General features: G+C 53.7%; 1 protein-coding gene across 6 annotated transcripts; it reads left to right on the forward strand.

The window, feature by feature from the left end:
- Nucleotides 1–6: 6 nt before the first annotated feature.
- Nucleotides 7–18,565, forward strand: PATZ1 (POZ/BTB and AT hook containing zinc finger 1). 6 transcript variants are annotated; one of them, XM_002915550.4, is made up of 5 exons: nt 7–1,740; nt 3,126–3,189; nt 9,474–9,645; nt 15,455–15,592; nt 17,073–18,565. In XM_002915550.4, the coding sequence occupies exons 1-5, from the start codon at nt 470–472 to the stop codon at nt 17,489–17,491; spliced, it is 2,064 nt and encodes a 687-aa protein (XP_002915596.1). In that variant the 5' UTR covers nt 7–469; the 3' UTR covers nt 17,492–18,565. The 6 variants fall into 6 exon arrangements, with proteins under 6 accessions (XP_002915596.1, XP_019651200.1, XP_011218462.1 ...); XM_019795641.2 differs by having other exon boundaries at nt 17,076–18,565; XM_011220160.3 differs by having other exon boundaries at nt 15,520–15,592; nt 17,073–17,245.
- The last annotated feature ends 1,966 nt before the right edge of the window (nt 18,566–20,531 follow it).

The following is a 20,531-nucleotide window of genomic DNA, read 5'->3' on the forward strand; positions in this document are numbered from 1 at the left end:
GCGCCCCCAGCGGGCCCGGGAAAAGCCGCGGCGCGCGCGCGCACGCCTGCGCGGCAGACCCCTCCGCCTCCTCCCCGCGCGCGCGCGCTCCTTTTGGCTGCGCGCCGGCGCCGCCTGGCGGGCGGGAGGGGAGGTGGCAGGCGCGTTTGCAGGAGGGGCGCACCTCTTTGCTTGCGTACCCCCGGGAGGTAGACCTAGGAGGGGAGGCGGGCAGGCGGAGAGGAGAGAGAAGCGCTCAATCCAGCAGGGGCGGGGGCAGCTATGTGGGAGGTGGTGAGCCCTGCTGTCTAGAGAGTCGGATCCGGACAGGGGGCGTGTGCGCTCAGCGCACCTGCAAGACTACAGAGCCCCGGGCCGGCACGTGTGGGGAGTGTAGATACGTCCGCTGCGCCCCGCTTCTCGCTGCCTAGGGGAAGGGAGGGGGGCGGGCAAGTGCAGCGGCCCGGTTTGTGGGGAGGGGGCGGCGGCCATGGAGCGGGTGAACGACGCTTCCTGCGGCCCATCGGGCTGCTACACCTACCAGGTGAGCAGGCACAGCACGGAGATGCTGCACAACCTGAACCAGCAGCGCAAAAACGGCGGGCGCTTCTGCGACGTGCTCCTGCGGGTGGGCGACGAGAGCTTCCCAGCGCACCGCGCCGTGCTGGCCGCCTGCAGCGAGTACTTTGAGTCGGTGTTCAGCGCCCAGTTGGGCGACGGCGGAGCTACAGACGGGGGTCCCGCTGACGTGGGGGGTGCAGCGGCAGCCCCAGGCGGCGGGGCTGGAGGCAGCCGGGAGCTGGAGATGCACACCATCAGCTCCAAGGTGTTCGGGGACATCCTGGACTTTGCTTACACTTCCCGCATCGTGGTTCGCCTGGAGAGCTTCCCCGAGCTAATGACGGCTGCCAAGTTCCTACTGATGAGGTCGGTCATTGAGATCTGCCAGGAAGTCATCAAACAGTCTAATGTGCAGATCCTGGTGCCCCCTGCCCGGGCAGACATCATGCTCTTTCGTCCCCCTGGGACCTCGGACTTGGGCTTCCCTTTGGACATGACCAACGGGGCAGCCTTGGCAGCCAACAGCAATGGCATCGCAGGCAGCATGCAGCCCGAGGAGGAGGCAGCCCGGGCTGCTGGTGCAGCCATTGCGAGCCAAGCCTCCCTGCCTGTGTTACCTGGGGTGGACCGCTTGCCCATGGTGGCCGGACCCCTATCCCCCCAACTGCTGACTTCCCCATTCCCCAATGTGGCATCCAGTGCCCCTCCCCTGACTGGCAAGCGAGGACGGGGCCGCCCAAGGAAGGCCAACCTGCTGGACTCAATGTTTGGGTCTCCAGGGGGCCTCAGGGAGGCCGGTATCCTTCCATGTGGCCTGTGTGGGAAGGTGTTCACTGATGCCAACCGACTCCGGCAGCATGAGGCCCAGCATGGTGTCACCAGCCTCCAGCTGGGCTATATCGACCTTCCACCACCGAGGTTGGGTGAGAATGGGCTGCCCATCTCTGAGGACCCCGACGGCCCCCGAAAGAGGAGCCGGACCAGGAAGCAGGTGGCATGTGAGATCTGCGGCAAGATCTTCCGTGATGTGTACCATCTCAATCGGCACAAGCTTTCCCACTCGGGGGAGAAGCCCTATTCCTGCCCAGTGTGTGGGCTGCGGTTCAAGAGAAAAGATCGCATGTCCTACCATGTGCGGTCCCACGATGGGTCAGTGGGCAAGCCCTACATCTGCCAGAGCTGTGGGAAAGGCTTCTCCAGGTGAGGAATGGTGCCCTCTACCCCATGACCTGTCCTATTCCTGGCTCATGGGACAGTTTCTTGCTGAGATCTGGGGGTGTGGGATTTGTGGGAGTCACTTGACTCTCTAGGGCCACATCAGGTTTGGGGAGAGTGTTTTAATGGCCCTGGTTTTGTGGCCAAGAGCTGCTTTCTCTTCCCACAGGGAAGTTCTGTGGCACTAGGCGTGCCCTACTGTCTGTCTTCCTTTGGGCCTTTTGGGAAGGGGCTGGATTCCTCAGGCCACAGCCACCGGGCCTCACCATTCTTCTCCCTGGGCTCCCTTTGTGTTTCCGGCACCAGGCGTGGGGCCCCCTCTGGGGACGGGAGGCTTTTCCTCCAGCGACTTTCCCTGCTCGAATGGCTGCCCAGGGAGGGACTGAAACAAGTGCATCTGGGACTCCTTACACTCCATGCCACCGAATTCCACCCCCCCCCAGAGCACTAACCATCCTGTATGGGGAGACTCAAGACTCGCCCCTCACATCCTCCTGGGATCCTGGGGCACAGAGTTCTGCACCCAGAGTCTCTTAGCACCAAAATCTTTGATCTGCTCTGACCTGGTGGCTCCAGAGCCTAATTGAACCCACAGATCCCCTTTATGTTTTCAGGACAGAGAGGAGGGGGGCAGGATGTCTTTTTAGATTCACTTTTTAGTGAGCCTGGTAGGGAACTGAGGACTTGCCTGGGAGCACAGGGTTGTTTTATTTTTCCTCTTAAGAGAATATTCAGAATAAAAGGCTGGTTTTAACTTGCCTGGATACTGAGGACCTTGTGTGTATGTGAACCTACGGATGGAGAACTCCCTTGGAGGGGCCCCAACCAGGAACCAGTCTTACCGGTCAGGCAGCCCCTGCCCACCTGCTCTGGCGGGCATCTGGTTTACCAGCCCAGCTGGTGACTTAAGGCTCTATCCCTTGGCCTCTGGAGACTGAATTCCACCCGGGTGGCATTCATTGGCTGCGCTGGTGGGAGAGGCTGGGGGAGGGGAATACTGAGTTTCTAAGGGGCTTTAGTCTGGACAATGAATCACACATACCCCCTCCCAGAAAGGCTGCAGTAAGGCAGCCTTGTCTCATTCTAAAGCCACCTCCTCTGGTCCTAGAAATCATTTGAGCTTGGGGGGGCAGGGAGAATGGGTAGGCAAGGTCAGAGACAAACACTCACTTCCCTTCCCCCTCTAGAGAAAACCAGGGCAGAGAGGCCTGGGCCTATGGAGCTGGGTGGTGACTTTGTCTTTGTCACGCTGGGGAAGAGGGAGTCCTCGCCATCAGTGTGTGTGTAGGTATGGGTGGGGAGTCTGGCCAAGTTTGTGGCCCCATCTTTTGAGGTCTTGTTTTAAAGTCTCTCTTGGTTCTCTTTTCCAGGCCTGATCACTTGAATGGACATATCAAGCAGGTGCACACTTCTGAGCGGCCTCACAAGTGTCAGGTAGGGGTCGGGGCAAGGGCAGAGATGGGCTGAAAGAGAATGCTGCTGTTCTCACAGGCCGGCCACAAGCCAGCTGATGTGTGTGCTGGGCCGGCTGACTGACCACCAACGCTTTGCACACCTCCCCCTCTATCCCTCCACCCTCCCTCCCAACCCCCCCCCACCCGCACCGCTGATGTCCCCTCCTTCCTGGTTGCTGGGTCCTGATTCCCACCCTGTCTCTGTCTTCGCTCTTTTGCTTGGCTTTCCTCTCCTGGCATTTGCCAGCTCCTTGGATGGTGGGCCACATTGCACAAGTGTCGTCCTGGGGGCACTGGCTCGCCATTGGGCCTGGCTTCTGGTTCCCAGCAGTTTGCAGGAGCCACCATGGAGAGGGAAGGGTTTGTGAAGAGCTCCTGGTGGTCCAGCTAACAGCGCTTCCCCTTGTCTGCCAGGCAGCCTGACCTTCTGGGTCCCCTGAGTTTAGGGCACAAGGGGTGGCAGTAGGAACGACAGTGAAGGAGGATGAGAGTGGATGGTCTCATTCTTTGAGCACTGGCACCTGTTTAACCCATCCTGAGCCATGTGTGCAAACAGCCGGGGCTTCTAAGGACGGGAGAGGAAGGTGGTTTCCTCTCCTCGTGAGCTCTTTGTGTAGCAGTAGGTAGGGAAGGCTGGGCAACATTCTCACCCTTGGTTTGTCTGCTTCAACAATATCCGGGGGCCCTGTAGTACCCAGAAAACTGAATTTCCTGTCCTGGCCACTGAGCATTCCTGTGCGGATGGAAAACACCTGTATCTTCTCCCTGGCCATCTCCCTTCCCATGCCAAGTTCCCGCCATCTGAGGGGGAGACAGAGTGGTGGGGTGCTTGTTACAGCCTCTGGTAGGGTAACCTGCTTCTCTTATCCTGTTGGTGGCAAGGAGGGAGGGTTCAGGGAGACTTGCAGGGAGGAATGGACGTGCTGTAGGACGGACAGCAAGCCCCCAGGGGCCAGGTGTGGATGGTGCTCATAGCCAGTCAGGCTAGGTGGCCTCTCCCGAGGACGACGACCCAGGGTGGGCATGCTGGGATCCGTCTGTGCCTCGCTGCCTTCTCTCTGTCTCTGATTCTCTAATCACAGAGCACATTCTGACTCTCCCAGGTAGTGTGCTGAGCAGCCTGGCAGAGTAGGAGGAGCCCAGAGGGCAGTGGGGGCGTGCCCGGTGGCCTGGGGGGGTAACCTGCACTCTCTGCCCTTTTTCCAGGTGTGGGTTGGGAGCAGCAGCGGCCTGCCGCCCCTGGAATCTCTTCCTAGTGACCTGCCATCATGGGACTTTGCCCAGCCTGCTTTGTGGAGGTCGTCCCATTCGGTTCCTGACACCGCCTTTTCCCTTTCTCTAAAAAAATCATTCCCAGCCCTCGAAAACCTGGGCCCAGCACACTCCAGCAGCGCTCTCTTCTGCCCAGCCCCGCCGGGATATCTGAGGCAGGGCTGGACTGCCTCAGAGGGCAGCCGGGCCTTTACCCAATGGCCTGTAGGCTAGCCTGGGCCTCCCCAAAGAGGGTTTTTCTGTGGAGGGGAACGGGAATGGCGGTTGCTCTGAGACCCCTGCTTTTGGGAGAGGCCAGAAAAATGGTTCCTGCCCACCATGGCCAGCTCCTTCCTCTGTGATTTGGAGTCTTTTCCCAGCTCAGGGACCCCAGGGGTCGTAAGGAGCTCCTTTCTGGGTCCCCCCACAGCCTCCAGGTTTCTTTCTGGGTTCTCTTTCCTTTTTCTCCCCCTTTAACAGATGGCACCCCTGGGTATCTGTCCTTGCCTGGGTGATTTTAGAGGTTGGTACTTTCCTAAGAACCAAGTCACAGGCTTATGTGCTTCCCCTCTCCTAGCATCACCTCCCATAAGGTGTGGGGTTTCTAGAATGGGGCTTGGCCACCCCTCCCCCCACTCTAGGGGTGACTCCCCCTCCAGAGGAGAATGGAGCAACTCCAACTGGGTCAACTCATGCTGCCCTCTTCCCTTCCCACTCAGACAGGTTCTGCTTTCATTTCTGGCTAGTGAATTAGAGTTCTGTGTTTTTGAGGTTTACTAGCAGGTCTGCTCAGGAACTAGACTAACCAGTAGCTTTATATTGGTTCACCCCAATATATGGCTTTGGGGGCTGACAAAGCAGATGTAGATCCCCCCCCCTCGGATTCCAGTGATATGCCCTTTAGCCCCCGCAGCCTCCGCGGGGATAACAGGAGTGATGATAAAAGTTTTCATTCTAACATTTGAGGCTTTGTGTGTTTTGTCCTTGGTCTCTGTCATAACACTGACATCATTGTCCCTCGGTGTATGTAACGAGCCCACTCTTGCCCCGCCCCGCCCCCCAACACACAGACCTGCTGGCCCCACCTCCAGCCTCATTAGCCAGAACTCCCCTAGTGATGAGCCAGCAGGTGAAGACATGCTGGCTCTCATGCTCGGGGCCGGCTGGCCAGTGTGCCCGGGCTTTGGTTAAAAAGCAGGGGCGTCTGTTCTGCATGGTGTGTGTTCTGAAAGCATCAGAGGTGAAGAGATGGCTCTGTGGGAGTTGGTGCCCTGGGCAAGAGCTGGGCATGGGCTATACCTCACCACCCCTCCTGATGCCACAGATGACAAAAGGGGCCAGTTACAGAGACTGGTGCCACAGCTTGAGTGAAAAGACCATCTGAATGTTGGGATATGAAGCCTCAGGCTTGTCAGTGACACACAAATCTCCTCAGGACTTGGCCTGAGTGTCCTTAACTGGCTCGGATGCCTCAGGCGCTGCTGGCTTAATGACCACAGTGAGGCTGGGACATTGCCCCCACATGGAGTTCAGCCTGAAGCTAAGAGACTAGAGCAACTCAAGATGCCTCCCATTACTTGCAGTGGCCCCACTTCTCAGGGGCTAGTTGGGGTGGTTTGGGCTGGAGGATGGCTCATTAGAGAAGGAGTGACTTGAAGTGGGAACAAGGGAGCAGACATCCCGAAGAAGAAAGGGGCCAGCGAGGCCAGTGGCACTAGGCCTCCATGTATTCATGTATTGCCCTTAGACTTTTCCAGAGCTATAAAAAAGACCCCTTGAGACCACACCCCGCTCCCCTCACCTCCAGGTTGCTAGACTTCAAAGGCCACCAAAGGTTGGGTGTGCGCTAGTGTCCCTGATACCATTTGGGCCCCATTCCCAAGCTGCTCAGCCCTTAGGAAAAAAGCTTTAGGCATTCTGGGATGGGGAGAAACTGTTAGGGGAGTGAAGGGAGCATGACTGGGACTCAGTATGGAGTGGGGAAGACCAGAGGAGACCCAAGCTCAGGGTGGCTGGGCAGGTGTGCTCCTAACAGCAACAGGCTGCCCGTGCACAGGGCCAAAGGCGAGGTGGCGGCCATTCTGCACGTCAGGGGTGATCAGAGCATGCTACGCTGGCTCACTCTCATCCCGTCGCTGGGTCGCTCTGTCTTCTCTCTGTCACCAGGACGAGAAGTGCCTTTCTCGAGTGGCCCCAGTATACAGATTCCCCTTCTTTGAGATCTGTCTCTCCTTTGGCCACTCTTCTGTGTCGTGTGCCCAGGCTCTTTATATTCTCTGTTGTCTGAACTTCTGACAGGCCTAGACTCGGGCTTGTACACTTTGACAATTCCCCCCTGAGAAACCTTGGGGACTCCAGCCATGAAGGGTCAGTTCTGGCACAGAGAAGCCAGCTCCAGCTTGGCTTTGTAACACAGTGAAAGTTTTTGTTGTGTTTGTGGGGGTTTTTTCCCCCAGCAGCAGATTTACATTCCTAATTATGTTTGCTCAGGCTAAAGTTAGCTTTCATTCCTCGAGAGAGAATCAATGGAGGAGGGGGTGGGGGAAGTCTGCTTGGTCTGGGATTTTAATTTTGCCTAGCTAATCCCTCAAATGGATAATCCACTTGTGGATAATTGAGGTTTGGCTGTCCATTATCTTTAGGTAGCACAGTATGACAGGCAGTGCTTTGAAGGACAGACCCCAAAAGGAGGTTGGCAGGAGAAACAAGGCATCGCTTTCACATCCCTCTAGTGGCGCCTCTCCCAGGGACCGCCGAAGATGGAATTCTGAATGTGTGCTTTCACCACATTTTCTTACACCTGGTCCATGTTTGGTTCCTTTGAATTCTTAGGCATAGACCACACTGCCTCTCATTGTTGGAGGGCTGGTCCTCAGGTCACTGGTTGGCAAAGCTGGCAAATTATCCCCAGATAATTTGTCAGGTGCACCCCTATCCCCCAGGGGTGTTTTTGGCAGCCCTTGCTCTGGTTTACAGGCCAGTGGGCTGGGTGGAAGATGGAATTTTCCCCCCACTGTAGTCTGTGATTGTCTCAAGAGGTCCCTGACTGAGGAGGGGCCCACCGGTGGCCATGAGACCAAGCGCCCGTGATGCTTCCTGAGTCACCTAAGTGCTCGAGTTTCTCTGCACAAATGCTGTCACCTCTCCCTTTCAGGGGAGTCCTGGCTACCACGCACACTGTTAACACGTATCAGTACCTTTCCCTCCCCAGAAGCTATCCCTGCTGAGACTGGAAATGGGAAGAGCACAGGCTGAGGGGCTGGTTCACGTTGCAGCCATCCCGTATCCCCTCCAGGCTTCTGTCTCCCCAGCTGTAAAGTGGGGAAGGGAGGAATACCTCAGGGAAGCCAGGAGGGTAGGTAGGGTGCTGGCCTGGCAGCCACAATGTTTTGACTGCTGCTTCCTCTGGTAGCTGAGTCGTGTGCTTCAGGCAAATCATTCTCCAAACTCAGCTTCCTCATTTGTCAAATGAATCAACTCAATGCATAAAGCAGATAAAGGCAGTATTTCATTAGCATCAGGTGTTCTGTTCAGATGTGTAGCAGTTACTTAGAGACAGTGACAACCCTGATGCACACAGACGTTTGGGGTTGGAGCAGGAACAGCAGCACCTGGACCCCCACAGTATCGCACACGCTGGCTTCTTGCTTTCATTATAGACAGTAAGGAGATAAACATTTGTACAGGGTGATGCTGTTCAGACATTTACCTTGAGGTCTCAGGATCTCAGGAGGTACTTCTGTGAAAAGACGGCAGGCGCAGCTCCAGTCTAGTGAGTTAATGGGGGTGGTGGGTCTTCAGGGTGGGTCTTCTGTGATGGTCGTTGCTTTCGCTTGGGAGTTCTAAAATAGTAAACACACACACGTAGAAAAATGAGGCAAACTTGACATGAACCTCTGAAAATCTCCATGGAACCCAAATAGTGTTGAAAGTCTCTAGACTGAACTCCCCCAACGACTTTCCTGACATTCTGTGACCTCTAGGCCTGGGGTGCCTAGGCAAGCCCCCAGATGAGGAAGGGCTGTTGGGGGGAGTTCAGGGACTGAGACTGGGCCAAGGCCTCAGGTACAGGAAATGCCTGGGGACCTGGGGCTGCCTCCCAGCGTGCTGATGCTGACCCTCAGCTCCTGAGCCGTCTGCTCCTGGGACCTGGATAGGAGTTGGCGCTCACACCTTGGCTTTCTATGGCTGCATTCTCTTGGAGGGTAATAACATTGCCTCCCTCGCAGGGCTTCTGAAAGGATGGGTTGCATGAGATCGGTGCCTCTGAAAGGCTAATCATGGTGCCTGCCTGGCACAGAATGCATGCTCTATCAGTGTGGGGTGGCATCCTTCTTGTTAGTACCAGCATTTCCACAGCTTAACGTCCCACAAATGCTTCTGAATCATGTGGCCTTCCTTCTCTCTGCCAATTTCACATTAGTGGAATTGACATTATCATTTTATGGGCTGCTTTCTCAATACAAACTCACAAGAATACTATAAGGAGCAATCTCTGTGCTTTGTCCTGCCTTTCCTTTCCATTTCCCTGTCGCCAAGACTAACGTCATTTTTGAATAAAGTGGATCAATTGAATTCTTTGTATAAAGCAAGTAGGGAAAACCCAGGATGGAGGCCAGGAAGACTGATCTGTTCGTATGCCAACTTACTTCTGTACGTTCACTTACAGTCAGTGCAACTAAAGTTTAAATTCTTCATGTTTAAGAACAAACAAATGCCTCATCTTTATTTTGTAAAAGAGTGTGACATTTAGTGTACCATGTTCTGGGCATGTTGTGGTAGCCGTTTGGAACCAATAATTCCAACTCAGGTGTCTCATGAGAAGGCATCACAGGAAGTAAGAGCAGCTTACTTGCCTTCTAGGGAGAAAGCGTGGGCCACATGTAAAGCTCTCTTGATACAGGGATTCCAATGTATTGGCCTGAAACAGTTTTTGCTTCCTGGTGTGCTTGGTGGGGAGTCAGGAGTGTAATGCCAGTTTTCACCTCATCCTGTTTTCCTTTCTGCCCTCAGACCTGCAATGCTTCTTTCGCCACTCGAGACCGTCTGCGCTCCCACCTGGCTTGTCATGAAGATAAGGTGCCCTGCCAGGTGTGTGGGAAGTACTTGCGGGCAGCGTACATGGCAGACCACCTGAAGAAGCACAGTGAGGGGCCCAGCAACTTCTGCAGTATCTGTAACCGAGGTAATCTCCCTGCTATTTCCTCACTTCCAGGGGCTGGGCCTGAGCTTGTGTGGGAGGCCAGGGGTGTCTTGATCACCTTGCCTCAGACTCCACTCCTTGCACGGCTGGCCCTCCCTTCCCACCGATCCCACTGAACGATAAACACCTTCATCGCCCAGCTAGCTACACCTCTTCCTTCCCATACTTGGGATGCTTGGAATAGGAGTTCCCAGGAGATCAACAAGTGGGAACAGAAAGAGAGAGTACTGTTTCCAAGCCTGGGTTCATTAACACCTGTGCTGTGCAGATGGCACGATGGATACATTTCGTAGACACCACTGAACTACTGAGGTCGGTGGGAGAGTCATTAGGCTCCAAGACGTGGGAACAAAGGGGTCCTGCTTGAGAGCTTTTGCTGGCTGATTCACTGGCCTGTGAAATTCAACAACCAAGGAAGGAGGTTGAGTCTGGAGATGGACAAGGGGTTAGAAAGTTTCTAACAAATGGTCAGAAAAGAGCCCAAACCCAGGTAGACTGTGGCCTTGATGAGACAGGAAAGTGGAAGGTGCTCTGAGCAGGACAGCGTGCTTGAGGCCGAGGTTGGTCTAGATGGAGTCTGGCTCTGTGGCCCCAGTGCTGTGTTGATGAAATCAGGCCTGCCCCTGAGCTTCTGCCAGGGCTTGTTGGTGGCTGGAGGACTAAGGTTTGTGCTGTGCAAGCACGGTGTCAGTGGAGGAGGCTTGCGCCGGATCTGTGCTGAAGGAGGTTGGGGCAGCCGTCTGTGGTGGGTGTTAAGATGCTTCTGCACGGTGCGCTTGCTTTGGCCAGGTGGAGATGTTGCTGGAAAGTCCTTTCTCCTGGGGAAGTCTTGTCCCAATGCCTCTGGAAGTCTTGGGTATGGCTTAGTGGATTGAGTACTGAACTGGAGTCAGGGGACCCAGGGTTTAGTTCACACCCCTCCTACCTTGCCCTACTCTGTGACCTTGAGCTCACCCTTCCCCTTTCTAAGCCTCAGTTTCTTCCTTGCCCACCTCACAGGGTTGTTGTGATGATCCCAGGAGACAAGGTAGGTGAAAGTTCTCTGAACTCCCCACAAGTTGCTGCATACTTGGGAGGTCTCACCCTTACATTTTGTAACCATATTAGGAAAGACACAGCTCCCTGACTCTCTGGTTTAGACCAGGCACAACACTCCTGCAGTCCTTGGCTGGAATCTTTGGGTGCCTGTGCTGTCTTCATGTGCCCTGAGGCCGCTGGTGGAGGGAGAGTGCGGAGTAGCTGGGTGTTCTTGGTGCCCTGGAGCTGGGTCCCTCCCTGGGATTGCACACCTGGGGTTTGCCATGAAGGCCACTGGATATTGATGTTTGTATCACCAGGAAACCTGCTGTGAAAGCGGGGAGGTGGTCATGAAAACTGCTGAAGCATCCGTCCTATTTTCTGACATGTCAGTTGAACCCTTTCTGGCAGGAGCTTCCCCTGAGTAGTGAGCAGTGGGGTTGTGCGTGCAGGGAGTTATCAGGCTGTGGCTGACCATCTTGACCATGGCTGCCCCAGCTCTAGAAAAAGATGGTTTCTTATCTTGCTTCATCCTAACCTGGCTTCCTGACAGCCCCCTCCCCCCCCCACCCCCGCCACCTCACAAATGACTAAACCTGCAACATGCTGTCAGCAGGTGCTTGGTCAAGTTTTCAAACCTGAGGTTCTCCATCTGAGAACTGAGGTCAGAGACCAGGGGTAGGAAACCAGTGAGAGCAGAGAAGGATATTAATGATGAAAGGCAGAGCCTAGTTCAGATTGCAGAGTGGGGCAAGAACTGGATGGGAGGCCCAGGGCCACAGCCCCTGGGGGCCCAGCTCAGGAGGAGAGAAGAGCTGAGAACAGCAGGGAACAGCAGGGAAAGTCGACCCAGTTAGGAGAGAGCTGACGTGGCAAAGCCAACCACTGTTGTACATCATGACTTGGGCAGCAGCCATAGGCCATGTGACTGGGCTGGGAGAGCCAGAGGAGTCAAACCAGAGCTACCTTTTCTCAGTAAAGCCAAGACTAGATTTGGATCATAGGCTAAACACCTTTGGGTCCCAGAGTCAGAATGGGAGGTCCCATTCCTCCAAGAAGACAAAAGAGGACTCTGGTCCAGCCCTCCCTAGGCATACAGAAGGAAGAGAAAACAATTTTGGTCTTTATCAGAAGAGAAGGAACAGAATTCTACCTCAAGACTCACTTATTGGACAGAAATAGGAGGAGATGACTCCTGAGGAAGAAAAAAAAAGAGGAAGAGGAAGGTAGTTTGTCCAGGAAGAGGATAAGGATACCAAAGACATCAAGACCCTGGAATCAGAATGCAGAGAACTCTCGGTCATCCTTCCTGGCCCCCCACGAAGGCTGTGATACAGGAGGAGGTGCACAAATAAATGAATGTATTTAACTCCATCAGGGTTCAAGCAAAGGCCGATGTCAGCCAGATGGTCAGATGGTTGAGGTTGGATCAGGCGCCCTTTGAATCCCTTCAATCCCAACAATTCACATACAGTCAACTTAACTGCTCTAGATCTTCCAGTCTTTGCCATACAAACGACTCTTTCCCATGAAGCATGAGAAAGAATGGAGGCAGCCTGGCTGCTCTCACCACACATTTGAGACAGATGACCTTGTCTTTGTCCTAGAGACATACCAGGATGTGGGTCATACCATCTGTAGAGGAAGATTATTTGCAGTGGAAGGAGTTATGATGGCTAGAAAAGCTTGTTTCCTCATTTGTAAATCCAGGAAATGAGTTGAGTGGAACGGTGGGAAGTAGAGAAGGGCCTGGTAGATCACCATGATTTTCGTTCTTTTTAAATTTCTGTAGCGGGGTTTGTATACACACATGTACTGGTATGAGAAAGAGGGTTAGCTTATTGGAAATCTGCCTTTGACAGAGACAGCATTTGAACTCAAACATCATTGCTTAAAGGTAGAAGAAACCTTCTCCCTGGTCAGAGGGGAGCACAGAAGTTGTCACCAGTGCCAGTCACGGACACAGACAGCCTGCCATTCCCCTGGACTGAGCTGATACAAATCTACTTAGTGCTTCCTTCCAGCACAGCTCTGTTGGGCATGACCCCATCAGGGTTTGGACAAGAAGAAAGCAGTCCCTGACCTCTGCGTGGATGTGAAACTTGCAAAAGGAGATTTGCTTCTGGAGTGCAAATTGCAGTGTACCTAGCAAGAAAATGCAGTGGAGAACAGTAGCCTTTGGTTGTAAATGCTTCATCTCTGGAGTGCGAGGGAGGGTGACTTGGTTGGTTGTAGTGAAGTCACATGTGTGCTCACTGTCTTCATCATTCTGGTGCCTGAATCAAGCTTGCCTCTTTCGTTCTTGGTTAATCAGTGGTGAATGGGCAGGTGAGTTCAGAATTCCGGCTAAACATTTCTGGCTTCAAAGACATGTTCTTCTTAGAAATTCGACTTCTGTTTTATCCCAACACTTGGCTGCTGAGTTGCTCTGTGTTTAAGTTCTGGGCTTTAAGTGGCAGCTGTGGATCCACTCCTACCACCCTGCCATGTGGTTTTGCTATAGATAGTACAGTCTGCAGCTGGGGTAAAGTCAAGAGGACCCAGCCATGTGTTCCTCAGACTGTTTTTCAGGAAAACAGCAAATTTTCATTGAGCGTCTGCTGTATTCCCCTAGTAGAGCTCTTCCCACAAGGAGTAAATATAATAATTCCTGCTGCTCCTTTCCTCCTTTCCCGTTCCCTTTAATCTCAGTGGCCCTGCCCTGGTACACTGTGGAGAGGGCTTCACACCACTTTAGAGGCTCCACAGGGATTAAAAAACAAAAGAAAATCCCTTCTAAAGTGGAGTCATGGTGTCACTGGAAAGTCCTGATATCTTATGCTGGTTGCCAGGGGCCACGGCACCAATCCCAGGGGCAGGGCTAAGGTTCTCTTTCCTGTTAGCCTTGTCTCCTCATTCCTGACTGCAGCCTCCCTCTTGGGGTGTTTATATGGGACCCTCTTAAGCCAGTCTGTCCCCCGTGATTGGCCCCAGGCATACTACTTGGTCACAGCGCAGGACAACTCACTCTACTAGGCAGGGCAGGACACCAGCAACCGGACCATCCGGGTCTATAAAGTAGCTGCATCGGGCAAGAAAGGGAAATTCACTCAGTCCCCCTTTCCTCTGAAACCACCAACTGCTATCATCAGGGGCGTGTTTGTTAAGTAAGCTTTCTGCAGTTTAGCTCCTGTCTGCTAGCAGCTCCCATTCTAACCCACCAATATGGCAGAGAAACACGGAAGTATAAATGGTGATAACGAACCTCCTGCCGAAATCCAAGGGATGGTTCCAGGGCCGGGACCCACTGAAGAGTCTGCTCAGTGCTTAAGGACCACATGGTGGCACAGGGTCCTGGGGTTGGAGTCCAGGCTCTGCCATCTAGTAGCCGCACATGTGACTGCAAGTTACCTAACCTCACCGACCCTCTTGTTTCTTCATCTATGAAACAGGTATACTAATAATTCCCAGCTCATAGGGTGGCTGGGGGAATTCTACAGAAGAATGCATGCAGTGTGCTGGGCTCTGGCACACCATTATCACTTGCTAAAAGTGAACCTTTTTTACTGTTCCAGCAGCATTTGAAAGGCCATGCCAAATCAGATTTTTTTAAAACAAATCTTGTGCAGACGTTACACGGTACTGTGCAGCCTCTGACCTGTTAAGAGTGGATCCCACTGTTATCCTAGAACTGTAATTTTCAAGGGGAATAAAAGCACTTGAGAACGTGTCAACCACATCTGGAGTAGATTAAAGGGCACTGGCACTCTAAGTGGACCTTATGCTAAAACGCTTCAGTTCCTGCTGAAGGCACGTTCTGATCCTTGACCACAGTGGAATTGGATGACACAACTTCCTGCAAAACCCAAGTCAGTATCCTTTGACTGGCCTACCTGGTTTCACGTCCTCAGACTTGTGGCTGGTGTGGAAATCGGCCCAAGATCTACTCTTGCCAGCCTGAGATACCACGTGGCTCAAACTGACCGGAGCATCTGGGTTGGGCTGCTGCAGTTTCAAGAGGCTAGATTGCCCCTCCTCCAAAATAAAGACAATGATGATCTCCGTGTTTCTTCCTTAAGCGAACCCGATGGATGGTTCAAAACCAAACCAAAAAGATGACCATGAATAAGATCTGACTGAGCCCCTTTAACATAACTTGCCATTTCTGTTGTTCCTCAAGAGGTCTGAAGAGTTACTAAATCCAATTATTCTGAAAGTGAGAAAGTAGCCAAAGAGAACATGTCCTACTAGATAGAAGAAGGGCGACTCCTGGAGGCGTTCCTTTGGGACTTCGTCTTGCCTCCATCTGGTTTGTTGTGCACTTCACCTTTACACGTGTTAAGCAGGCGTTCTGTCGGCTGGAGTCCTGTGGCTGCCCTTGAGCCTCATGACTTTTCTGACGACATTTCTAGCCGTGGTCTCTGCAGCTGACCTGGGGCTGTGGGACATCTTCTCCAACCACTCACTACTGAGGCACCAAGCAAGCCTAGAGGCATTTGGCCTCTGGCCCTGGCAGGAGCGGGATCTCAGACCACCCTTCCAGGCAGCCGGCCTCGGTACTCCACCACAGCCTTGCAGAGCGGGCTCTGCAGAGAAGCCGATTCGAGGACAGTGCCACCCATCCTGAGCCAGGTGGCTCCTGTGGTTGCAGCCGTTTTTGAGCCAACGAGGGGGCCCCTTCTAGGTGCAGCTGACCTGGGATTGCTAGCCAGAGCGGCCAGAGGAGAGGCATGGGGGAAGCAGAGAGGTATCTCTGTGCTGGCCGCGGGATCTCATCTCCTTTTGTCTTGTTTAGGTTTCTCCTCTGCCTCCTACTTAAAGGTCCATGTTAAAACCCACCACGGTGTTCCCCTTCCCCAGGTCTCCAGGCACCAGGAGCCCATCCCGAATGGGGGAGCAGCGTTCCACTGCGCCAGGACCTATGGCAACAAAGGCAAGCGACCCCTTGCTCTGCACTTTGCTTCTCTGCGCAGACTGTGTTGTGGGGGCGCTGGGCCGGGCGTGGGGAGGCGGGAAGGCTGCCGGCTTGCTGGCCGCCTCAAGGAGGCTCTGAGATCTGAGTGGCAGTGGCCTCCAGGACAAAAGTCACAGTGGGTATCTCACTCCAGGGCAGTGAGTGAGGCTTTAGGGCACTGCCAAGATCCAGCCCCCGCCTCCTCTTCCCCAGCCCTCCTCCCTTACTCCTGGCCAGCCCCCACCGTCTGGAGCCCTGCAGGGATGCCCCGGGCCCAAGGCTGGAAGAAGAGCCCTGCATGATGAGTCACTCTGGGCCTGTCCATTGCCTGTGGCCCTTTAAGGATGTTGTGGAGCTGTGGCTGAATGCTTTCTTTTCCTTCCACACTGTGGGCAAGGGGGAGCCAAGGGCTGGCTTCCCCCTCTATAGGGGTGACTGGTTGCTGTGAGCGGCCCTTTCTGGAGGGCCTCTGGCTGCTTTTGTGAGATGCATGGCGATAAGTGAGCTACGTGACTGCCTCTGACTTGGATTTGGTCTGCAGAGAGCTCCCTAGGCCCCACCTTCACTTGTTGATTCAGGTTGTTCCGTGGTATTTCACGTTGTTGCCTTGGGGATGATGCCAGGGGCTTGGCAGATGGCAGAGATGGCAGAGATGGCATGCTCCACGCTCCCATCACAGACCTCCCTTCCCGGCATGGCTCTTTGAACCCAGGCAGGGAGCTGCTGATCGGTGGAGGACTGCAGTGTGGGCAGGGCAAGGCAGAGCAATGAGGATTGTCTCGAGGCCCAGCTTGTCCTGAGCCCTGTGTGGGGACAGTCAGCTGACTGAGTTGTTCAAAGTTGCTTTTTAATCTCTATGCTTTGGCCGCTTGGCCCTGCCTGGATAGGTTTTGGCAGAAGGAAGGCGGTAAGGGCAGGGCTTGTGTTTGCAGCATTGGGAAAAGGATTGGCTTCTGTCTCAGCCATCAGTGGGGTCTGCTGGGTTGAGGACCTCTCGGCTCTGGTTCTGCCTTGCTAGGGTGCAGCTAGTCTGGTGCGGAGGTGAGGCCATTGCTGTACCTGCTCAGCATCATCAGAACAGCCGTCTTACCCCCAGGGGCAGCCAACAGAGCACCTAGGAGCTGGGGGTCTTTGAGTTGTTCTGGGTGGAAGCAGTGGAGGTCCCCGCTCCACACCCTCTTCCTTGAAGCAGGCTGAGATGGTGGTGAGCGATACACGTGCACCTGCATGAAGAGTCCGCGGCGAGGGAGGCTGGCAGCCCCAGGGCCCTGCTGTCTCACCCCCATAGGTACACCAGGCTCCCAGACTGACCAGCTGAACCTCCGTGGGTTCTGCCAGGGCGGTGGCTGGCCATCCGCTGCCCTCCTCAGGCCTGTGAGCTGGTCCTTACCGACCCCTCCAGGAGGGGGCATCTCCAAAGCCTGGCCTCATCTCTCCTATGTGTTTTGTTTTTTCCTAGAAGGCCAGAAATGCTCACATCAGGATCCGATTGAGAGCTCCGATTCCTACGGTGACCTCTCGGACGCCAGTGACCTGAAGACGCCCGAGAAGCAGAGCACCAATGGCTCCTTCTCCTGTGACATGGCAGTCCCCAAAAACAAAATGGAGTCTGACGGGGAGAAGAAGTACCCCTGCCCTGAATGCGGGAGCTTCTTCCGCTCTAAGTCCTACTTGAACAAACACATCCAGAAGGTGCATGTCCGGGCCCTTGGGGGCCCTCTGGGGGACCTGGGTCCTGCCCTTGGCTCACCTTTCTCTCCCCAGCAGAACATGTCTCTCCTCGAGTCCTTTGGGTTTCAGATTGTTCAGTCGGCGTTTGCATCATCTTTAGTAGATCCTGAGGTTGACCAGCAACCCATGGGGCCCGAGGGGAAGTGAGGCAGATGCTGTGTCCCCACGGAAATGGCCACCGGGGACTGCTGAGAAATGCTGTGAATGCGGAGGGAAGTAATGTCTTTGGGTTCTGTAGCTGAGAGATTTTTATTCATTTTTAACTCCCCCTTCTCCCCACCCTGTCACCCCGCCCACCCCCTTCTCCACCACCCATCCCCTCAGTGGTCTTTAGAAATAGATTCTCATCTGATACTCTGCAGGAATATCTGCGAGACCTGGTATGGGATAAGGGCAGAAAACACTACATAGGCCTCCAAGGCAACACCAGTCCCGGTTTCTCTAATGGGTGGAAGCTGGAATTCCTGGTGCTCAATTCTTAGTGACCCCAATCCCAAACCCATACCTGACAGCATTCTGGGACCTCAGTGATTTGGGTCCTTCTCATATCCCTCAAGAGAAACCACATTAGGGTCTCCACCCACTTACACAATGCTGATGCCCAACTGTTTTCAAGGAAGCTGGAAGCCTACAGCATCCCATGGACCATGGGGTGAGTGCCCTCTGAGAGCCCCTGAGCTTGACCCTTGACCTGGAGGGCCCCAGACCTTTCTGAGCCCTACCTGGAGGCTAGCATTTTGCTACTAGGACAAGCTCAGCTATTGAGGACACCCCCACCCCAAATTCCAGTTCTTATGTGATTTTAACCATTGAACTTGCTGTTGGGTTTTAATTCTCTAATTATTATTATTATTGTTATTATTTTTTAGGACCAGTTGTAGTGAATTGCTACTGAAAGCTATCCCAGGTGATACAGAGCTCTTTGTAAACCGCAGTCACACGTTAGGGTTAGTATTAAACTTTGTTTAGATGTACCATAATTAACTTGGCTAGTTGATTGTTTGAAGTCTATGGAAGAAATAGTTTTATGCAAAATTTTAAAAATGCCAGTCTGGTCAGGGAGGTGTAGGGGGTTTCAATGTTGTTGGTAGCCAGGAAGGCAGGAGAGCCGGCAGGTGGGGACGTTGTGTACCTCGGCTGTGTCACATGTGAGCAGGCCCAGGTTGACCTGCTGATGTGAATTGATCTGATCAGACTGTATTAAAAACGTTAGTACCTTAATCTACCTGCTCCCCTGAGTCCGATTTTTCAGCCATAGGTTGGGGGACCCTTTGGGACCCAGAAGGTGGGCACCTGGATTGGGGGTGGGATCCCCGGAGACCTCTCTTCTTCCTCATTGTACCAGCTACACTGGTACTGATAGGTGGATGCTCCCACTGAGGACTCAGCTGCCAGCATTCACCCATTTGTTCAACAAATATTCACTCCTTGTTGTCTTCACTGCTGTGTGCCAGCCCCAGCCTCCGACAGCCTTGGTGAGCAGGACACCCTTGTGGATCTTACTGGGAAAGAGACAGTTAACAAGTAAGCAGATTTAACCGTGAGTTCAGGTAACAAGTCCAGGGAGAAAAACCGGGCAAGGTGGGGACAGTGAGAGAGGGAGGGTGGGTAGGGTGGTCCAGGATGGTGAGGGGCAGGGAGTGGGGCTCTGGGAGAGAAGACCTGGAGCTAGAGAGGACCCAGTGTAGTGATCAGCTAGGACCTAAGGAGGGACACAGGCAGGGAGAGAATTCTCATGGCCGAGGGGCTTTAAGAAGCTCAGCAACATGAATGCCCCTCAACCCCCTGTTACCTATAGGGTTAAGTGAAAGATTCTTGCACCCTTTTGTGGTGAATGTATGATGAGAAGGGGGAAAGAGGACAGCACACAAGAGGCAAGAAATGAACACAAGGAAGAATTAATGGGAGCAAGGATGGCAGCAAGAGGGAACTGGCCAACTTAAAGCAGCGTTGTCATCTTGAGAAACCTCGAGGAAGAAGGAAACCCCTCAACTAAGTGAAACAGCATTTAACCTCCAAACAAGTGAAAAAGGATAGAAAAATAAACATAGACCAGGAGGAATAAACAAAGCATAAAATGATTTAGACCCACATTAATACCATTAACTATATTACTCTGGTTTAACACAAAGACTCTGAGCTGGATTTTTTTAAAAAACCCCGAAGCCATCTACATGAAATCTTGGGTAAGTTGCCGGGTTCTGTGGAGTGTGTGGGATGGAGGCTCAGGCCACTTGGTATCAGTATCAGAAGAAAGGGTGACCCTAAAGTGCTGAGGCCCTGTGAATGTGGCCTTGTCAGCACCACAAGATCTGCCAGCTGGTAGCACCTGTCAACAGAGAACCTGGCCTTGAACTGAAAACATTATCAGTCTTGTCCCCCTCCAAACCCCTGATCATGTCCGTGGACAGGCAGGGACTACAGTTAGGAAGCAGTGTCTGTGCATGGCAGGAGGGGAACAACAAAGCAAGCAGGCTGCTTCTTACAAAGCGCTACTTACCTGGAGGCCTGAGCAGCAAGAGGAGGTCCCCTGACCGCCTCCCAACCTCTATCTCCTGTGTATACCTATGCCCTTCAGGCCACAGGGAAGAAAGCTGTGCAGAACACGGGTGCATAAAGGTGGAATGACTTTGCCATGGTCAAGGGTAAAGCCTGAGCTTAGGCTGTCCAGCTCCACCATCTGCTGTCAATCCTGGGCAAATCTCTGAGCCTCAGTTTCCTCATTCGTACAACAGGCATGAAGATTAAGGGAGACCATCATGAGCAAACATTTTCCGTGCCTAATTCTCAGCACAACCTGTGAAGCTCATTCCATTACCATTCCCCTTCTGCAGATCAGCAAACAGGCTCAGAGAGGCAGAGGCACACCTTCCTCCTGTGCCCTCAGGTCACATAATGTCAGAGCCAGGGTACAAACTCAGGTCTGTCCAAGTCACTTGCTCCAGGCAGAGCTGTCACATCAGGAACCCATCCAGCCACTACCTGATGGCCTGGGCAAAGACTGGGCACTGGTCTCACTTCCCCCACAGCAATGATCACCTATCTCTGGCCCTGGCAGAGATTAAGGAAGCCCCGTGGCACCAAGGAACCCTGGTGCACAGGGCTACTGAGAAATCTGACCACTAGATAGGCAAAAGTGGGTGGGACCTGGGGGCCTAGCAGGTCTGGGGCTGTGGCCAGTCTCAGG

Source organism: Ailuropoda melanoleuca, chromosome 12, assembly GCF_002007445.2.
Source record: "Ailuropoda melanoleuca isolate Jingjing chromosome 12, ASM200744v2, whole genome shotgun sequence".
NCBI lineage: Eukaryota > Metazoa > Chordata > Mammalia > Carnivora > Ursidae > Ailuropoda > Ailuropoda melanoleuca.